At 34.0% G+C, this 21,262-nt stretch overlaps 1 protein-coding gene across 1 annotated transcript in view; it reads right to left on the bottom strand.

Moving 5' to 3' along the window:
• LOC143228729 (uncharacterized) overlaps nt 1–21,262 on the bottom strand; it is a 101,784-nt gene that overhangs the window by 25,766 nt on the left and 54,756 nt on the right. The window contains exons 20-24 of the mRNA XM_076460020.1: nt 15,284–15,331; nt 9,663–9,881; nt 8,522–8,662; nt 7,416–7,513; nt 7,014–7,129 (exon numbers count right to left, since the gene is read on the bottom strand). Coding sequence (XP_076316135.1) covers nt 7,014–7,129; nt 7,416–7,513; nt 8,522–8,662; nt 9,663–9,881; nt 15,284–15,331 — 622 coding nt within the window. The remainder of the gene's footprint in view (nt 1–7,013; nt 7,130–7,415; nt 7,514–8,521; nt 8,663–9,662; nt 9,882–15,283; nt 15,332–21,262) is intronic.

The following is a 21,262-nucleotide window of genomic DNA, read 5'->3' as shown; positions in this document are numbered from 1 at the left end:
CCCACCACTACTTGACTGTATATAATTATACAAACATAATTACCAGTCTACTTACCAGACTGTCTACACCTGGGAGTATCCCCACCACTACTTGACTGTATATAATTATACAAACATAATTACCAGTCTACTTACCAGACTGTCTACATCTGGGAGTATCCCCACCACTACTTGACTGTGTATAATTATACAAACATAATTACCAGTCTACTTACCAGACTGTCTACATCTGGGAGTCTCCCCACCACTACTTGACTGTATATAATTATACAAACATAATTACCAGTCTACTTACCAGACTGTCTACATCTGGGAGTATCCCCACCACTACTTGACTGTATATAATTATACAAACATAATTACCAGTCTACTTACCAGACTGTCTACATCTGGGAGTATCCCCACCACTACTTGACTGTATATAATTATACAAACATAATTACCAGTCTACTCACCAGACTGTCTACATCTGGGAGTATCCCCACCACTACTTGACTGTATATAATTATACAAACATAATTACCAGTCTACTCACCAGACTGTCTACATCTGGGAGTATCCCCACCACTAGACTGTATATAATTATACAAACATAATTACCAGTCTACTTACCAGACTGTCTACATCTGGGAGTATCCCCACCACTACTTGACTGTATATAATTATACAAACATAATTTCCAGTCTACTTACCAGACTGTCTACACCTGGGAGTATCCCCACCAATACGTGACTGTATATAATTATACAAACATAATTACCAGTCTACTTACCAGGCTGTATATATCTGGGAGTATCCCCACCACTACTTGACTGTATATAATTATACAAACATAATTACCAATCTACTTACCAGACTGTCTACATCTGGGAGTATCCCCACCACTACTTGACTGTATATAATTATACAAACATAATTAACAGTCTACTTACCAGGCTGTCTACATCTGGGAGTATCCCCACCACTACTTGACTGTATATAATTATACAAACATAATTACCAGTCTACTCACCAGACTGTCTACATCTGGGAGTATCCCCACCACTACTTGACTGTATATAATTATACAAACATAATTACCAGTCTACTCACCAGACTGTCTACATCTGGGAGTATCCACACCACTACTTGACTGTATATAATTATACAAACATTATTACCAGTCTACTCACCAGACTGTCTACATCTGGGAGTATCCACACCACTACTTGACTGTATATAATTATACAAACATAATTACCAGTCTACTCACCAGACTGTCTACATCTGGGAGTATCCCCACCACTACTTGACTGTATATAATTATACAAACATAATTACCAGTCTACTTACCAGACTGTCTACATCTGGGAGTATCCCCACCACTACCTGACTGTATATAATTATACAAACATAATTACCAGTCTACTTACCAGACTCTCTACATCTGGGAGTATCCACACCACTACTTGACTGTATATAATTATACAAACATAATTACCAATCTACTTACCAGACTGTCTACATCTGAAAGTATCCCCACCACTACTTGACTGTATATAATTATACAAACATAATTACCAGTCTACTTACCAGACTGTCTACATCTGAAAGTATCCCCACCACTACTTGACTGTATATAATTATACAAACATAATTACCAATCTACTTACCAGACTGTCTACATCTGGGAGTATCCCCACCACTACTTGTCTGTATATAATTATACAAACATAATTACCAGTCTACTTACCAGACTGTCTACATCTGGGAGTATCCCCACCACTACTTGACTGTATATAATTATACAAACATAATTACCAGTCTACTCACCAGACTGTCTACATCTGGGAGTATCCCCACCACTACTTGACTGTATATAATTATACAAACATAATTACCAGTCTACTCACCAGACTGTCTACATCTGGGAGTATCCCCACCACTACTTGACTGTATATAATTATACAAACATAATTACCAATCTACTTACCAGAGTGTCTACATCTGGGAGTATCCCCACCACTACTTGACTGTATATAATTATACAAACATAATTACCAGTCTACTTACCAGACTGTCTACATCTGGGAGTATCCCCACCACTACTTGACTGTATATAATTATACAAACATAATTACCAGTCTACTCACCAGACTGTCTACATCTGGGAGTATCCCCACCACTACTTGACTGTATATAATTATACAAACATAATTACCAGTCTACTTACCAGACTGTCTACATCTGGGAGTATCCCCACCACTACTTGACTGTATATAATTATACAAACATAATTACCAGTCTACTTACCAGACTGTCTACATCTGGGAGTATCCCCACCACTACTTGACTGTATATAATTATACAAACATAATTACCAGTCTACTTACCAGACTGTCTACATCTGGGAGTATCCCCACCACTACTTGACTGTATATAATTATACAAACATAATTACCAATCTACTCACCAGACTGTCTACATCTGGGAGTATCCCCACCACTACTTGACTGTATATAATTATACAAACATAATTACCAGTCTACTCACCAGACTGTCTACACCTGGGAGTATCCCCACCACTACTTGACTGTATATAATTATACAAACATAATTAACAGTCTACTTACCAGGCTGTCTATATCTGGGAGTATCCCCACCACTACTTGACTGTATATAATTATACAAACATAATTACCAGTCTACTCACCAGACTGTCTACATCTGGGAGTATCCCCACCACTACTTGACTGTATATAATTATACAAACATAATTACCAGTCTACTCACCAGACTGTCTACATCTGGGAGTATCCACACCACTACTTGACTGTATATAATTATACAAACATAATTACCAGTCTACTCACCAGACTGTCTACATCTGGGAGTATCCACACCACTACTTGACTGTATATAATTATACAAACATAATTACCAGTCTACTCACCAGACTGTCTACATCTGGGAGTATCCCCACCACTACTTGACTGTATATAATTATACAAACATAATTACCAGTCTACTTACCAGACTGTCTACATCTGGGAGTATCCACACCACTACTTGACTGTATATAATTATACAAACATAATTACCAATCTACTTACCAGACTGTCTACATCTGAAAGTATCCCCACCACTACTTGACTGTATATAATTATACAAACATAATTACCAGTCTACTTACCAGACTGTCTACATCTGAAAGTATCCCCACCACTACTTGACTGTATATAATTATACAAACATAATTACCAATCTACTTACCAGACTGTCTACATCTGGGAGTATCCCCACCACTACTTGACTGTATATAATTATACAAACATAATTACCAGTCTACTTACCAGACTGTCTACATCTGAAAGTATCCCCACCACTACTTGACTGTATATAATTATACAAACATAATTACCAATCTACTTACCAGACTGTCTACATCTGGGAGTATCCCCACCACTACTTGTCTGTATATAATTATACAAACATAATTACCAGTCTACTTACCAGACTGTCTACATCTGGGAGTATCCCCACCACTACTTGACTGTATATAATTATACAAACATAATTACCAGTCTACTCACCAGACTGTCTACATCTGGGAGTATCCCCACCACTACTTGACTGTATATAATTATACAAACATAATTACCAGTCTACTCACCAGACTGTCTACATCTGGGACTGTTGTCACCACTACTTGACTGTATATAATTATACAAACATAATTACCAATCTACTCACCAGACTGTCTACATCTGGGAGTATCCCCACCACTACTTGACTGTATATAATTTTACAAACATAATTACCAGTCTACTCACCAGACTGTCTACATCTGGGAGTATCCCCACCACTACTTGACTGTATATAATTATACAAACATAATTACCAGTCTACTTACCAGACTGCCTACATCTGGGAGTATCCCCACCACTACTTGACTGTATATAATTATACAAACATAATTACCAGTCTACTCACCAGACTGTCTACATCTGGGAGTATCCCCACCACTACTTGACTGTATATAATTATACAAACATAATTACCAGTCTACTTACCAGACTGTCTACATCTGGGAGCATCCCCACCACTACTTGACTGTATATAATTATACAAACATAATTACCAGTCTACTTACCAGACTGTCTACATCTGGGAGTATCCCCACCACTACTTGACTGTATATAATTATACAAACATAATTACCAGTCTACTTACCAGACTGTCTACATCTGGGAGTATCCCCACCACTACTTGACTGTATATAATTATACAAACATAATTACCAGTCTACTCACCAGACTGTCTACATCTGGGAGCATCCCCACCACTACTTGACTGTATATAATTATACAAACATAATTACCAGTCTACTTACCAGACTGTCTACATCTGGGAGTATCCCCACCACTACTTGACTGTATATAATTATACAAACATAATTACCAGTCTACTTACCAGACTGTCTACATCTGGGAGTATCCCCACCACTACTTGACTGTATATAATTATACAAACATAATTACCAGTCTACTCACCAGACTGTCTACATCTGGGAGTATCCCCACCACTACTTGACTGTATATAATTATACAAACATAATTACCAGTCTACTCACCAGACTGTCTACATCTGGGAGTATCCCCACCACTACTTGACTGTATATAATTATACAAACATAATTACCAATCTACTTACCAGACTGTCTACATCTGGGAGTATCCCCACCACTACTTGACTGTATATAATTATACAAACATAATTACCAGTCTACTTACCAGACTGTCTACATCTGGGAGTATCCCCACCACTACTTGACTGCATATAATTATACAAACATAATTTCCAGTCTACTTACCAGACTGTCTACACCTGGGAGTATCCCCACCAATACGTGACTGTATATAATTATACAAACATAATTACCAGTCTACTTACCAGGCTGTATATATCTGGGAGTATCCCCACCACTACTTGACTGTATATAATTATACAAACATAATTACCAATCTACTTACCAGAGTGTCTACATCTGGGAGTATCCCCACCACTACTTGACTGTATATAATTATACAAACATAATTAACAGTCTACTTACCAGGCTGTCTATATCTGGGAGTATCCCCACCACTACTTGACTGTATATAATTATACAAACATAATTACCAGTCTACTCACCAGACTGTCTACATCTGGGAGTATCCCCACCACTACTTGACTGTATATAATTATACAAACATAATTACCAGTCTACTCACCAGACTGTCTACATCTGGGAGTATCCACACCACTACTTGACTGTATATAATTATACAAACATTATTACCAGTCTACTCACCAGACTGTCTACATCTGGGAGTATCCACACCACTACTTGACTGTATATAATTATACAAACATAATTACCAGTCTACTCACCAGACTGTCTACATCTGGGAGTATCCCCACCACTACTTGACTGTATATAATTATACAAACATAATTACCAGTCTACTTACCAGACTGTCTACATCTGGGAGTATCCCCACCACTACCTGACTGTATATAATTATACAAACATAATTACCAATCTACTTACCAGACTGTCTACATCTGAAAGTATCCCCACCACTACTTGACTGTATATAATTATACAAACATAATTACCAATCTACTTACCAGACTGTCTACATCTGGGAGTATCCCCACCACTACTTGTCTGTATATAATTATACAAACATAATTACCAGTCTACTTACCAGACTGTCTGCATCTGGGAGTATCCCCACCACTACTTGACTGTATATAATTATACAAACATAATTACCAGTCTACTCACCAGACTGTCTACATCTGGGAGTATCCCCACCACTACTTGACTGTATATAATTATACAAACATAATTACCAGTCTACTCACCAGACTGTCTACATCTGGGACTGTTGTCACCACTACTTGACTGTATATAATTATACAAACATAATTACCAATCTACTTACCAGACTGTCTACATCTGGGAGTATCCCCACCACTACTTGACTGTATATAATTATACAAACATAATTACCAGTCTACTCACCAGACTGTCTACATCTGGGAGTATCCCCACCACTACTTGACTGTATATAATTATACAAACATAATTACCAGTCTACTCACCAGACTGTCTACATCTGGGAGTATCCCCACCACTACTTGACTGTATATAATTATACAAACATAATTACCAGTCTACTCACCAGACTGTCTACATCTGGGAGTATCCCCACCACTACTTGACTGTATATAATTATACAAACATAATTACCAGTCTACTCACCAGACTGTCTACATCTGGGAGTATTCCCACCACTACTTGACTGTATATAATTATACAAACATAATTACCAATCTACTCACCAGACTGTCTACACCTGGGAGTATCCCCACCACTACTTGACTGTATATAATTATACAAACATAATTACCAGTCTACTCACCAGACTGTCTACATCTGGGAGTATCCCCACCACTACTTGACTGTATATAATTATACAAACATAATTACCAGTCTACTCACCAGACTGTCTACATCTGGGAGTATCCCCACCACTACTTGACTGTATATAATTATACAAACATAATTACCAGTCTACTCACCAGACTGTCTACATCTGGGAGTATCCCCACCACTACTTGACTGTATATAATTATACAAACATAATTACCAGTCTACTCACACAGACTGTCTACATCTGGGAGTATTCCCACCACTACTTGACTGTATATAATTATACAAACATAATTACCAATCTACTCACCAGACTGTCTACACCTGGGAGTATCCCCACCACTACTTGACTGTATATAATTATACAAACATAATTACCAGTCTACTTACCAGACTGTCTACATCTGCAACTGTTGTCACCACTACTTGACTGTATATAATTATACAAACATAATTACCAGTCTACTTACCAGACTGTCTACATCTGGGAGTATCCCCACCACTACTTGACTGTATATAATTATACAAACATAATTACCAATCTACTTACCAGACTGTCTACATCTGGGAGTATCCCCACCACTACTTGACTGTGAACTTAATGACAGCTGTTTCTTGAAATTCCCCTGCTGACTCAACCTTCTAACACTGCGAACTACCTTTGACCTTTTACGATGAAAATATAATGTCATATATAACAAACAGTGTATGAACATGTGTTCTGATCAGACATGTTTCTTATTTGGTGGAAGAAAGTTAGTTTGAAAGATAAAAAGAGGACAAAGTGCTCAGTTTTTTACAGACGTAATAATTTGTAAGTTACAAAGAAAAGCATGTTACACTTGAGGTACAGATATCATCAAATTATATTTTAATAAAATATTATGTAATTATAATTCAAGAAAGTCTGTAGAGAAAGATATGACAAACAGAAGAAACAAAATAAACATACACAGCTGGAGACTGTAATGGCATTACATCCTCGGTCCTCTCCCAAACATCATTCATGTCAAAAACATCTTCACTCTCAAGGTGCTCTTCCTCTTTACCCTGTAGATTATTTGTACCAGTATATTTAACTTCTATGCATGACTTATTCATGCATGTTTTTCTCATACTAAATTTTTAATACAATTTGGTAATAAATATGCATATTTATGTTACTTTCAAAAACCAGAGTGATAAGTGTATTTTATGCCATTAAAATACAAATGAAAGGCTATACAAATGCTTTTTTTCTCATGAATATTAAAAGTTTTCATTGTTATGAAGAAAAAATTACAACTTGGCAAGTTGTGAAATATCTCAAAAAGCTTTGCCCATAAAATTTCTATTTAGAAATAACCTTTCTCTGATGTTCACAGCTTTAATATTATATTACACAAAAGCAATAATACATACACTTTTTGGGAAAAGTAAATTTGTTGGAGTAAAATTATCAAGCTAAACTAAACTATATATGCAAATGAGATAAATGGCTGGCTCACAGATCCTCAGGACTTGGGTACAGTCAACCCCAATTTACTGCTATTGACCAGGAGGAAGGAAACAACTACCAACATCAGTACAGGTTTTACCAACCTCTTCCAACTGAATAATGGGTCCAGTCATATTTACATGATGTTTTCAGCTACACTCTGAATCTTGTTACACGAGGGCCATCTGCTATAGCCGTCCCTAATTTTGCAGTGTAAGACTAGAGGGAAGGCAGCTAGTCATCACCACCCACCGCCAACTCTTTGGCTACCCTTTTACCAACAAATAGTGGCATTGACCATCACATTATAATGCCACCGCGGCTAAAAAGGTGAGCATGTTTGGTGCAACTGGGATCCAAACCCGCGACTCTCGGACTACGAGTCGAATGTCTTAATCCACCTGGCCACGCTGGGCCCTCATGAAAAGTAACTCTTAATACCCTTTAGGTTGGAACTCCAACATATGAACCATCTATTACAAACCCCAATATCAAATTACCACCTACTTAAGAATGAGTGCTATAACAAACAATGGAACCCAGCAGTTGCTTTCTATATTATAGAAAATTATTATAGATACCTCTGCTATCTTTTTAAGTTTCTGGTGTTTTTCAGCAAACTTCTCTGTGGACCAAAAGGTGACAACATTGTGAGTGTAATCCAACACTTTTACTCCTTGATCAAGTCCTTTGTCTGTCATTAGATCACACCTTCGAAACTCCTGAGATCAATTAATGAAATTATGAGTTTATTTCTGTTCATTATTACTACAAACTCTATCTCTGTGTGGCAGTATGAAAGTATTACTGAAAAATACAGGACCTTATAAACTAAGCTCTTTCAAGAGCACCTGCGTTATTAGGTTTAGTATTCTTTGATAAATTGTTTAGGCAGAGAATTCATGATGGAACTTTGTAGAATGGACGGCAACTGTCTGTTGTGGAGACACAAGTGAAGAGGAAGAAGTTTCGAAAGTCTTCCGCCTTCCTCTACTCTTGTCTCTTGACAACAGGCAGTTGCCGTCCATTCTACAAAGTTCCATCATTAGGTTACATATTTTTTTTTCAGTATTTTGAACCTTTGTTTTTTAACAATATGAAGTAGTCAACTAGTGATATCATTAGTTCTGAAGTTTTCAGTTTAGTTTCTATGCAATAATCTGTTTGTTTGCACTGAATCTTTTAAGGGCTACAAATACTAGGATGTAGATAAAGTTGGATAATATTCCAGTTTATACATTTACTTTCAACTGATGAAGACCTTAACAAAATATAAATTAATATGTTACAGCTCACCTTGAACTAAAACTGCCCTCATTCATATTAATTAAAATGAAAAAAAATAAAAAATTTATTAATTTTTGAATAGAACAAGTTTTAAGATTTCAGTACAACCTTGTAACATATCAGAATTAAAATGGGTTATAGTCACGACACATACGTTGCCAAAAAATATTCGGAAGAAAAATGAAAATCTAATTCAGCACCACTTTCACTTAACATTAATTCTTATATTGACTTCTTGATGGGATTTTCTTTTATTAAAGAATCAAATTTTGATAGGTAATTGAATAATTTAAATATAAAAACTTCTCTGTTGTTACCTTATATCATTCTATAAAAGTAACTTGATTAATCATAAAATAGACAGTTTCATACAAATCGTTATTTCTATCACAACAAAACTTGACTAGTAAATCTGTTCCCAAGCTTTACACGTACGAGAGTTTTGCCCAGTTCTTTAGCCAGGTGATTTGCTTCCTGAATTTGGAGAGTTAGGGCATACAGTTCACAGGACTGGGATTTGTCACCATGGTAACTAGGAGTGGAATTATCCAGATTTGTCTGTGCCACTTGTTTTTTTAAAGTGTCCAAATCCGTGAAAACATCAGAATACAAGTCTATCATCTCCTCCAACAGGTTAGACTTGAATGGTGAAATCTGTAGAAATAAAACAGAAACATAACACACCCTTCTTACCCAATATCTGCTAAAACTGGGCAGTGTTGGATAGGCAATTATGTCTGGTTATTAAAGGATTTCTCTTACAGTATTTTATGGGGAAAACTGACACCTTATTAATGCTCCAAACAAACAGTATTTTTACATCTATAATGATAAGAGTTTTGAACCCAAATAAATATTGTAAGAAACCTTAAAATGTATAAAAACATTTAAGTATTTCAACTACAGTAACACAGTATAAAGAACTTGACAGTTTAGGGTGTGGATTTTGTAGATCACTAAAAAAAACGTCACTTAACCCAATGGTAACAATTTTTAATTTCTTTCCACGTATGGTACTGCACAATATTCAAAATTCAGTTAAACCAGTTTGCAATTCATATATGTCAATAAAAAACGAATGTTATGATGTATAATTTTAAGTATTATATTATCTAAACTTTGGTTACTTGGTTTCAGAGGAAAGCTTTAAAAAAAAACACCTAAACTACAGTTTTTGCATCATATGATCCATGTGCTGTAACAAAAATCTCTTGTTTAGCAATAGTTTGCTCTTAGCCACATAAGCTGGCAACACGAGTGAGTGTGTAATCTCTATGTATATGTTTGATCTATTAGATACGAGACATAGAGAGTGTAGCTGCTTTGTCCGAGTAACAAGTATAAATTTTACACTCACCAATAGGTGTCACACCCACCTTATATATTTTTCTGTGACATTTACGACATACACAAAATTAGATGACTCACGAGTATATAGTGCTTAAAATAAGCTCAATTTGCACTGCTTAATTTGAAATTGGTGCACAGCTATTGCTTGATAAACTATAGCACTTAAGGTGATTTCTTACCTAAAAAGAGAGTTATATTGCAATTAGGTCTTACTTTCATGTTGTAGTTAATTATGTATTATTTGTGTTTAAACATCACATTTGAGCAGTTTTGTGATTTTTATACATTTTACAAGTTGCCTGGATTGTGAAATGTTACAAACAAGCTCCTTCATGTGAGGAATCTGCCTGAATGTTTTCATAAAGCTCCACTGGCATCAGTTGATGTGTAAATTATTATAATAAATGAAGGATTTGAAAGAAAAATTAAAATTAAACTATAAGTGAAATTACACATTGGTTGGTTGTTTATTGGTGCTAAGCTATTAGGTTATCTGCACCAAACAACTGGTAGAAAACACATTAAAAGTTAAATCGTTACAAAATGTAAACATGAATCAGTGAAAACTAAATAAGCTTCAAAGAACTGTCAAAATTTAAATAGAGTTAAAAAGGCTTTTGAAAATTTGAAAACATTAGTAAGGTAGACAGTGTTACCAGTGTTCAACATCAGGAGTGAACCTACATTTGACAAAAGTCTAAAATACTGCCGTTACTCACAGCTGTAACGACAGCAAAACAATAAAATGTGGGTTATTGTGATTTGAGTGTCACACAGACTACACATTCGTGCATCAGTCCCAGATAAAAGAAAACAATGAGTTAAAAAACTGTAACAAATGTGCAGTCTAGTTAGAACAACTTCCTCTTTCCAATCCTTACAGAAGCAAGACGGTCAAAGTTCAATATATGGTTTTATTTGGAAACGCTTGTTTTCACATTGCTCACTCCAAGTCGACTGACAAATGGCACAGAGCCGAGCCTTGAATACAGGACCATAGTCCATGTATGAAACAGGCACAGCAGTGATAGTGCGAGAGCAGACAGATTTAGCTGCGATGTCAGCAAGCTCGTTCAGCACGAATACCAATGTGACCCGGTATCCAGAAAAACTGGATAGAAATAGATGTTAATGAGAAATGGGCCAGATGGATATCAATATTGACGAGAACAGAGCGAGAACTAACGTTAAGTGATTCCAGGGCCAGTATAGAACTGAGTGAGTCAGTATAAATAGTGCAGTTTGAGTACTGTTTACCTTCTATGTGATCCAGGGCAAGAGAAATGACTTACAGTTCAGCAGTGAACACAAAAACTGTAGAGAGGATTCTGCACACAACCACCAAACCATGACAGAGCCCAGACAGTCACCTGATTTTGAACCATCTGTATAAATAGGAATGGAAGGCTGGTTTGAAAGATGTTCAGCAAATAACAGACAGTATTTCCAATCAGGAGTGTCCACCTTCTTCAGATGACTCAAAGAAAAGTCACATTTAAGGATGGTAATAAGTCATAGTGGAATTGGCTGATCAGTGGACACAGCAATGTCATACAAAAACCGACCCAATTCATTTGACTGTTCCTGGATATGAAGGCCAAAAGGAACAGTAGTAGACTGTTCTGAAAAACCACAGCTCAATAAGGAAGGAAAATATAACCCCAAATGGGATGCTGTGGTAAGGAACAAAGTTTTGACAGCAGAGGTGTAGAGGAAGGTCCACGAGACCTCGGAATGAAGAAATATGGAAAGACCCCGTGCAGAGCCGAAGCCCCTGATGGCAAACAGAGTCCAACATCTTCAAGGCTGAAAATTACACACAAGAAAAATACGACTATTCTAGTACATATGTAGGAAGAGTTGCTAATTTTAAACATTTTTCAGTACTGTATATTTATGACAATAGTTATCTAGTAGAAAAACTTAAACGTAAATATAATTATTCACCTTAGAAAATACTTCTAATATTCATAAATGAAGTTCTAGAAATTATTATGGAAATGAAATATGAAAAATGTAAAATAAATAGTATTTTTACGCTTCATAAAAAATTGTCTTGCAGGCAAACAATTCAGAGCACAAGCAAGAATATCTACATTAAATAAAATTGTTTCTTTTATTAGAAATAGCAGAAAAAAATTAAAACCAAATGTTTTTCTGAAACTATATACTTTTTGGAAGGTTCTTGTCAAATTGTGAACAATTTCATTCACTAGTTTTACTTTTTTGGAAAAAAAATATGATGGGAACAATCATGTCTTTTCATAAAATTAGAAGACTGTAGTCACAGGGCTAAACACTAACATTAATATAGTCCTCAAACATTAATACAAAAAATGTAATTGTTTAAATGCTAAATAACCAATTAAATATTAATATAATCGCTTAACACTTTCATCCTGGGTATCATTTATTTTATTAAAATAATTTGTTTACATTACAACAATTACTATTGCATAAAATCTTATATTCTATTGCAATATGAATTATTAGCTAAGTTTTAAGATCTTAATTCTACAAAGCAATATTTTTAATATATTATTCCTGAATTTCTCTACAAAATTAAACAAAATTACTTTCTATAAAATCATCAATGTTCAGACAGACCACATTTATTACAGACTTCAATTCTGTTTGGTTACAGAGCTTAATAAAAAAAAATCAGACCCTCTTGCTCCATCCACTTGTCACACATCCTCTCTTTCAGGATTTGTTTGTTTGTTTTGTGAATTTCAAGCAAAGCTACTAGAGGGCGCTAGCCATCCCTAATTTAGCAGTGTAAGACCAGAGTGAAGACAGCTAGTCATCACCACCCACCACCAACTCTTCGGCTACTCTTTTACCAATGAATAGTGGGATTGACCATCACATTATAACACCCCCATGGCTGAAAGGTAGGATTTGCTAATTTTTTTCCAACGTTTAATCGTATATTACCTGTAACCAATACAAAGTCAATGTTTTCATATAACAAATGAAGTGCTATATTCTGAAGAGATAAACATCAACTCTACTTACAATAGAACTTTGGTTCCCAAAGGAATCACAATGACTAGTTTGGATGAATTTCCAATGGCACGTGTCACATAATTAAAAAGCCAGAAAAATTGTGACCGTTAAAGGAAATCGTCTGCTTTCTGCGTGTCATTACTTCATTACATACAAACTTTTCAGTGCATTACTACCGTTTGTATAAGTGTAACGATGGTTAAGTTGTACTACCAATCAAAATAAAGAAAACAGAAGTTCGGATAAGTACGGTATTTATTGTTTTCCACATTCATTCTCTGTTTGTTATTATAAGTGTAACAAATATAAAAATAAGGATACTTTTAGGTTATTTAAGATTAGCGTAGGTAAAATAAATAATAATGTAATAAAATTTTTCATGGGCACACATGGAAGCATCTAGTGGGTAACTTAATTTGATAATGTAAAGCAAGTTGCACATGTTCCAGTGATTTACACCTTACACTATCACGAACAGTGATTAGACATGGTTCAAAGGGTAATAAAACAAAAACATTTAATTATCAATAAATGTGTATTGTAATGAGTTTAAAGATACTTAGGATAAATGAATGTAGTTTCAGATAGGGTAGAGAAAATAACAGAAACAATAGAAAGTTTTACTGATAAAAATCTTTAAAATGTATTTTGGAGGTTTTATGGATTACATAAAAACTTGAGATTTTTGAGATGAGAAAAGGTATCTTTAATCTTATCATGAAAATTAACACATGAAACATTCAAAACAAACTCAATATATTAGCAGACAAATCTTTATTTTACTTTATTAAAAATACTTCACTGAAAGTATGATATTTTTTTATGTGAAAGACTACCAATCTTTGTAAACACATACACACTATAATGAAAGTTAGAAGATATTAAAATCTATAAAGGCTTTGAATGAATACAAAGAGGTCACGTGGTCGGTCAAATTGACCAAGCCTGAGTTCAGAGAGTTAAATAACTAATTTTATATTAATGCAGTCACTTAAATGCTAGATAGTTACTCCATATTTATTAAATCACAGTAAAGACAGCTAACAAATGAGGTTTTCTAGCAGAAAAGTATATAAATAAAAGCCAAAGTAGCACCACTAAGCTACAATGAACATTTTTATTTGTAGATATTGGAATTTCTAGTTACAAGAGTTTCCCAATATGAAAGGATGGGTGATAATGTTTCTACTGTTGTAACCACAAATTCAATGGGGAAGACACCATAAATAACCTTCAAGTTATAAATTCTCCAACTGTTTTGCTCCTCTGACATTTTAAGGTACAAAGCATCGTGTTGTCATACACATTTTATTATCAAGAGATACACTAAAAGGTTACATTCAACTGACAACTTAAGTGAAGAAAATCAGGCATCGGTAAGAGTAAAATAAAAGAATCAGATTTATAAAATTTCAAAGCAAAAAAAGGTTAATAAACAATGATGTAAAAGGCAGATTAAAAAGTAAAAACATGGCAGAAATTTAAAAAAAAACTAGTTCTAGGGATAAAACAATAAAAGTTTTGCTTGTTGTTTTGTGTAAGATATAAAAGAGGTCAATAAAAAGCTGTTAAATAAGAAGCAGCTGTGCAAGTTATGAGTAAGGAAGTATTAATAATTAGAAAGGCAAAGTAAATTGGGTCTACATGATATGATAAAGTTGTCTACTGCTATTATTTACACTACAGAAAACGCATACTTCTATATCATGACCAACTGGCTCACAATCTGGCTTCTCCATTTTCATCTAAAAAATTAAATAAACACAAACAGATTAGTTTATAAAAAATTTAAAGCTACAAAACAATAAATAAATGTACTATAATTTGATCAAAAATGTTGATAACAAGGTACATACACATAACTGATAATGCAATGTATTCCAGTATCTACAACAGTAAACCTTACACATATAGCTACACTTATTACTAATTTGATAGCACTGATTTTAACTTTTAATCAAATTGCTAGCTGATAATAATAAAAACAACCTTTGATAATCATCCAACACAACAAAAGTATACAATGGAGAATATCAAAGAATCATAATTTTGTAACAATGGATTTAATTTCTTTTAATAAAAAATAATTACATCAACCACATTACATTAACAATCTATAGGAGAGAAAAAAACTATGTTGTTTTAATTATAACCTTAACATGGGTTACTTTTACAGATAATTAGAACCATTTATCTTAGCTGTGAGGTAAACTTCAGTTTATGCTCACAAGACCTAAAAAAACTCGAAAATAACGTACATCCTACGACATGGCAGTAATTACGTACATCCCACAACATAGCATTAATAACGTACATCCAATGACATAGCAGTATGTAACATCCCACGACATAGCAGTATGTAAAAGATAAATCCCACATCATAGCATTCGTCATGGTTATAGCTTGCATCACTATATGGTTGTATTTGTAACCCAACCTGAAGGGCAGTGCCCAGAATGTCATGATGAATAGCACATTTTACACATTTACACAACTGAAATATTTATTATTCTTACCATCAACTACTTCAATAATCCATGATTCTTACCATCAACTACTTCAACAATCCATGATTCTTACCATCAACTACTTCAACAATCCATGATTCTTACCATCAACTACTTCAACAATCCATGATTCTTACCATCAACTACTTCAACAATCTATGATTCTTACCATCAACTACTTCAATAATCTATGATTCTTACCATCAACTACTTCAATAATCTATGATTCTTACCATCGACTACTTCAATAATCTATTATTCTTACCATCGACTACTCAACAATATTATTCTTACCATCGACTACTTCAATAATCCATGATTCTTACCATCAACTACTTCAACAATCCATGATTCTTACCATCAACTACTTCAACAATCCATGATTCTTACCATCAACTACTTCAACAATCCATGATTCTTACCATCAACTACTTCAACAATCTATGATTCTTACCATCAACTACTTCAATAATCTATTATTCTTACCATCAACTACTTCAACAATCTATTATTCTTACCATCAACTACTCAACAATATTATTCTTACCATCAACTACTTCAACAATCCATGATTCTTACCATCAACTACTTCAACAATCTATGATTCTTACCATCAACTACTTCAAGAATCTATTATTCTTACCATCGACTACTTCACTAATCTATTATTCTTACCATCGACTACTTCACTAATCTATGATTCTTACCATCGACTACTTCACTAATCTATGATTCTTACCATCGACTACTTCAACAGTCTATGATTCTTACCATCAACTACTTCAACAATCCATGATTCTTACCATCAACTACTTCAATAATCTATGATTCTTACCATCAACTACTTCAATAATCTATTATTCTTACCATCAACTACTCAACAATATTATTCTTACCATCGACTACTTCACTAATCTATTATTCTTACCATCAACTACTTCACTAATCTATGATTCTTACCATCGACTACTTCACTAATCTATGATTCTTACCATCGACTACTTCAACAGTCTATGATTCTTACCATCGACTACTTCAACAATCTATTATTCTTACCATCAACTACTCAACAATATTATTCTTACCATCGACTACTTCAACAGTCTATGATTCTTACCATCGACTACTTCAACAATCTATGATTCTTACCATCGACTACTTCAACAATCTATGATTCTTACCATCGACTACTTCACTAATCTATGATTCTTACCATCAACTACTTCAACAGTCTATGATTCTTACCATCAACTACTTCAACAGTCTATGATTCTTACCATCGACTACTTCACTAATCTATGATTCTTACCATCGACTACTTCAACAGTCTATGATTCTTACCATCAACTACTTCAACAATCCATGATTCTTACCATCAACTACTTCAATAATCTATGATTCTTACCATCAACTACTTCAATAATCTATTATTCTTACCATCAACTACTCAACAATATTATTCTTACCATCGACTACTTCACTAATCTATTATTCTTACCATCAACTACTTCACTAATCTATGATTCTTACCATCGACTACTTCACTAATCTATGATTCTTACCATCGACTACTTCAACAGTCTATGATTCTTACCATCGACTACTTCAACAATCTATTATTCTTACCATCAACTACTCAACAATATTATTCTTACCATCGACTACTTCAACAGTCTATGATTCTTACCATCAACTACTTCAACAATCCATGATTCTTACCATCAACTACTTCAACAATCTATGATTCTTACCATCAACTACTTCACTAATCTATTATTCTTACCATCGACTACTTCACTAATCTATTATTCTTACCATCGACTACTTCACTAATCTATTATTCTTACCATCGACTACTTCACTAATCTATTATTCTTACCATCGACTACTTCACTAATCTATGATTCTTACCATCGACTACTTCACTAATCTATGATTCTTACCATCGACTACTTCAACAGTCTATGATTCTTACCATCAACTACTTCAACAATCCATGATTCTTACCATCAACTACTTCAATAATCTATGATTCTTACCATCAACTACTTCAATAATCTATTATTCTTACCATCAACTACTCAACAATATTATTCTTACCATCGACTACTTCACTAATCTATTATTCTTACCATCGACTACTTCACTAATCTATTATTCTTACCATCAACTACTTCACTAATCTATGATTCTTACCATCGACTACTTCACTAATCTATGATTCTTACCATCGACTACTTCAACAGTCTATGATTCTTACCATCGACTACTTCAACAATCTATTATTCTTACCATCAACTACTCAACAATATTATTCTTACCATCGACTACTTCAACAGTCTATGATTCTTACCATCGACTACTTCAACAATCTATGATTCTTACCATCGACTACTTCAACAATCTATGATTCTTACCATCGACTACTTCACTAATCTATGATTCTTACCATCAACTACTTCAACAGTCTATGATTCTTACCATCAACTACTTCAACAGTCTATGATTCTTACCATCAACTACTTCAATAATCTATGATTCTTACCATCGACTACTTCAATAATCTGTGATTCTTACCATCAACTACTTCAACAGTCTATGATTCTTACCATCAACTACTTCAACAGTCTATGATTCTTACCATCGACTACTTCACTAATCTATGATTCTTACCATCGACTACTTCAATAGTCTATGATTCTTACCATCAACTACTTCAATAATCCATGATTCTTACCATCAGCTACTTCAATAATCTATGATTCTTACCATCAACTACTTCAATAATCTATTATTCTTACCATCAACTACTCAACAATATTATTCTTACCATCGACTACTTCACTAATCTATTATTCTTACCATCAACTACTTCACTAATCTATGATTCTTACCATCGACTACTTCACTAATCTATGATTCTTACCATCGACTACTTCAACAGTCTATGATTCTTACCATCGACTACTTCAACAATCTATTATTCTTACCATCAACTACTTCAACAATATTATTCTTACCATCGACTACTTCAACAGTCTATGATTCTTACCATCAACTACTTCAACAATCCATGATTCTTACCATCAACTACTTCAACAATCTATGATTCTTACCATCAACTACTTCAATAATCTATTATTCTTACCATCGACTACTTCACTAATCTATTATTCTTACCATCGACTACTTCACTAATCTATTATTCTTACCATCGACTACTTCACTAATCTATTATTCTTACCATCGACTACTTCACTAATCTATGATTCTTACCATCGACTACTTCACTAATCTATGATTCTTACCATCGACTACTTCAACAGTCTATGATTCTTACCATCAACTACTTCAACAATCCATGATTCTTACCATCAACTACTTCAATAATCTATGATTCTTACCATCAACTACTTCAATAATCTATTATTCTTACCATCAACTACTCAACAATATTATTCTTACCATCGACTACTTCACTAATCTATTATTCTTACCATCGACTACTTCACTAATCTATTATTCTTACCATCAACTACTTCACTAATCTATGATTCTTACCATCGACTACTTCACTAATCTATGATTCTTACCATCGACTACTTCAACAGTCTATGATTCTTACCATCGACTACTTCAACAATCTATTATTCTTACCATCAACTACTCAACAATATTATTCTTACCATCGACTACTTCAACAGTCTATGATTCTTACCATCGACTACTTCAACAATCTATGATTCTTACCATCGACTACTTCAACAATCTATGATTCTTACCATCGACTACTTCACTAATCTATGATTCTTACCATCAACTACTTCAACAGTCTATGATTCTTACCATCAACTACTTCAACAGTCTATGATTCTTACCATCAACTTCAATTCTATGATTCTTACCATCGACTACTTCAATAATCTGTGATTCTTACCATCAACTACTTCAACAATCTATGATTCTTACCATCGACTACTTCACTAATCTATGATTCTTACCATCGACTACTTCACTAATCTATGATTCTTACCATCGACTACTTCACTAATCTATTATTCTTACCATCAACTACTTCAATAATCTATGATTCTTACCATCGACTACTTCACTAATCTATTATTCTTACCATCGACTACTTCAATAATCTATGATTCTTACCATCGACTACTTCACTAATCTATGATTCTTACCATCGACTACTTCAACAGTCTATGATTCTTACCATCGACTACTTCATCCATCGACTACTTCACTAATCTATGATTCTTACCATCGACTACTTCACTAATCTATTATTCTTACCATCGACTACTTCAATAATCTATGATTCTTACCATCAGCTACTTCAATAATCTATGATTCTTACCATCAGCTACTTCAATAATCTATGATTCTTACCATCAGCTACTTCAATAATCTATTATTCTTACCATCGACTACTTCAATAATCTATGATTCTTACCATCAGCTACTTCAATAATCTATGATTCTTACCATCGACTACTTCACTAATCTATTATTCTTACCATCGACTACTTCAATAATCTATGATTCTTACCATCAGCTACTTCAATAATCTATGATTCTTACCATCAGCTACTTCAATAATCTATGATTCTTACCATCAGCTACTTCAATAATCTATTATTCTTACCATCGACTACTTCAACAATCTATTATTCTTACCATCAGCTACTTCAATAATCTATGATTCTTACCATCAGCTACTTCAATAATCTATGATTCTTACCATCAACTACTTCAATAATCTATTATTCTTACCATCAACTACTTCAATAATCTATTATTCTTACCATCAACTACTTCAACAATCTATTATTCTTACCATCAGCTACTTCAATAATCTATGATTCTTACCATCAGCTACTTCAATAATCTATGATTCTTACCATCAGCTACTTCAATAATCTATTATTCTTACCATCAGCTACTTCAATAATCTATGATTCTTACCATCAGCTACTTCAATAATCTATGATTCTTACCATCAGCTACTTCAATAATCTATGATTCTTACCATCAACTACTTCAATAATCTATTATTCTTACCATCAACTACTTCAATAATCTATTATTCTTACCATCGACTACTTCAATAATCTATTATTCTTACCATCAACTACTTCAACAGTCTATGATTCTTAC

Source organism: Tachypleus tridentatus, chromosome 10, assembly GCF_004210375.1.
Source record: "Tachypleus tridentatus isolate NWPU-2018 chromosome 10, ASM421037v1, whole genome shotgun sequence".
Classification (NCBI taxonomy): domain Eukaryota; kingdom Metazoa; phylum Arthropoda; class Merostomata; order Xiphosura; family Limulidae; genus Tachypleus; species Tachypleus tridentatus.
This window is presented reverse-complemented; position numbering and strand designations above follow the sequence as displayed.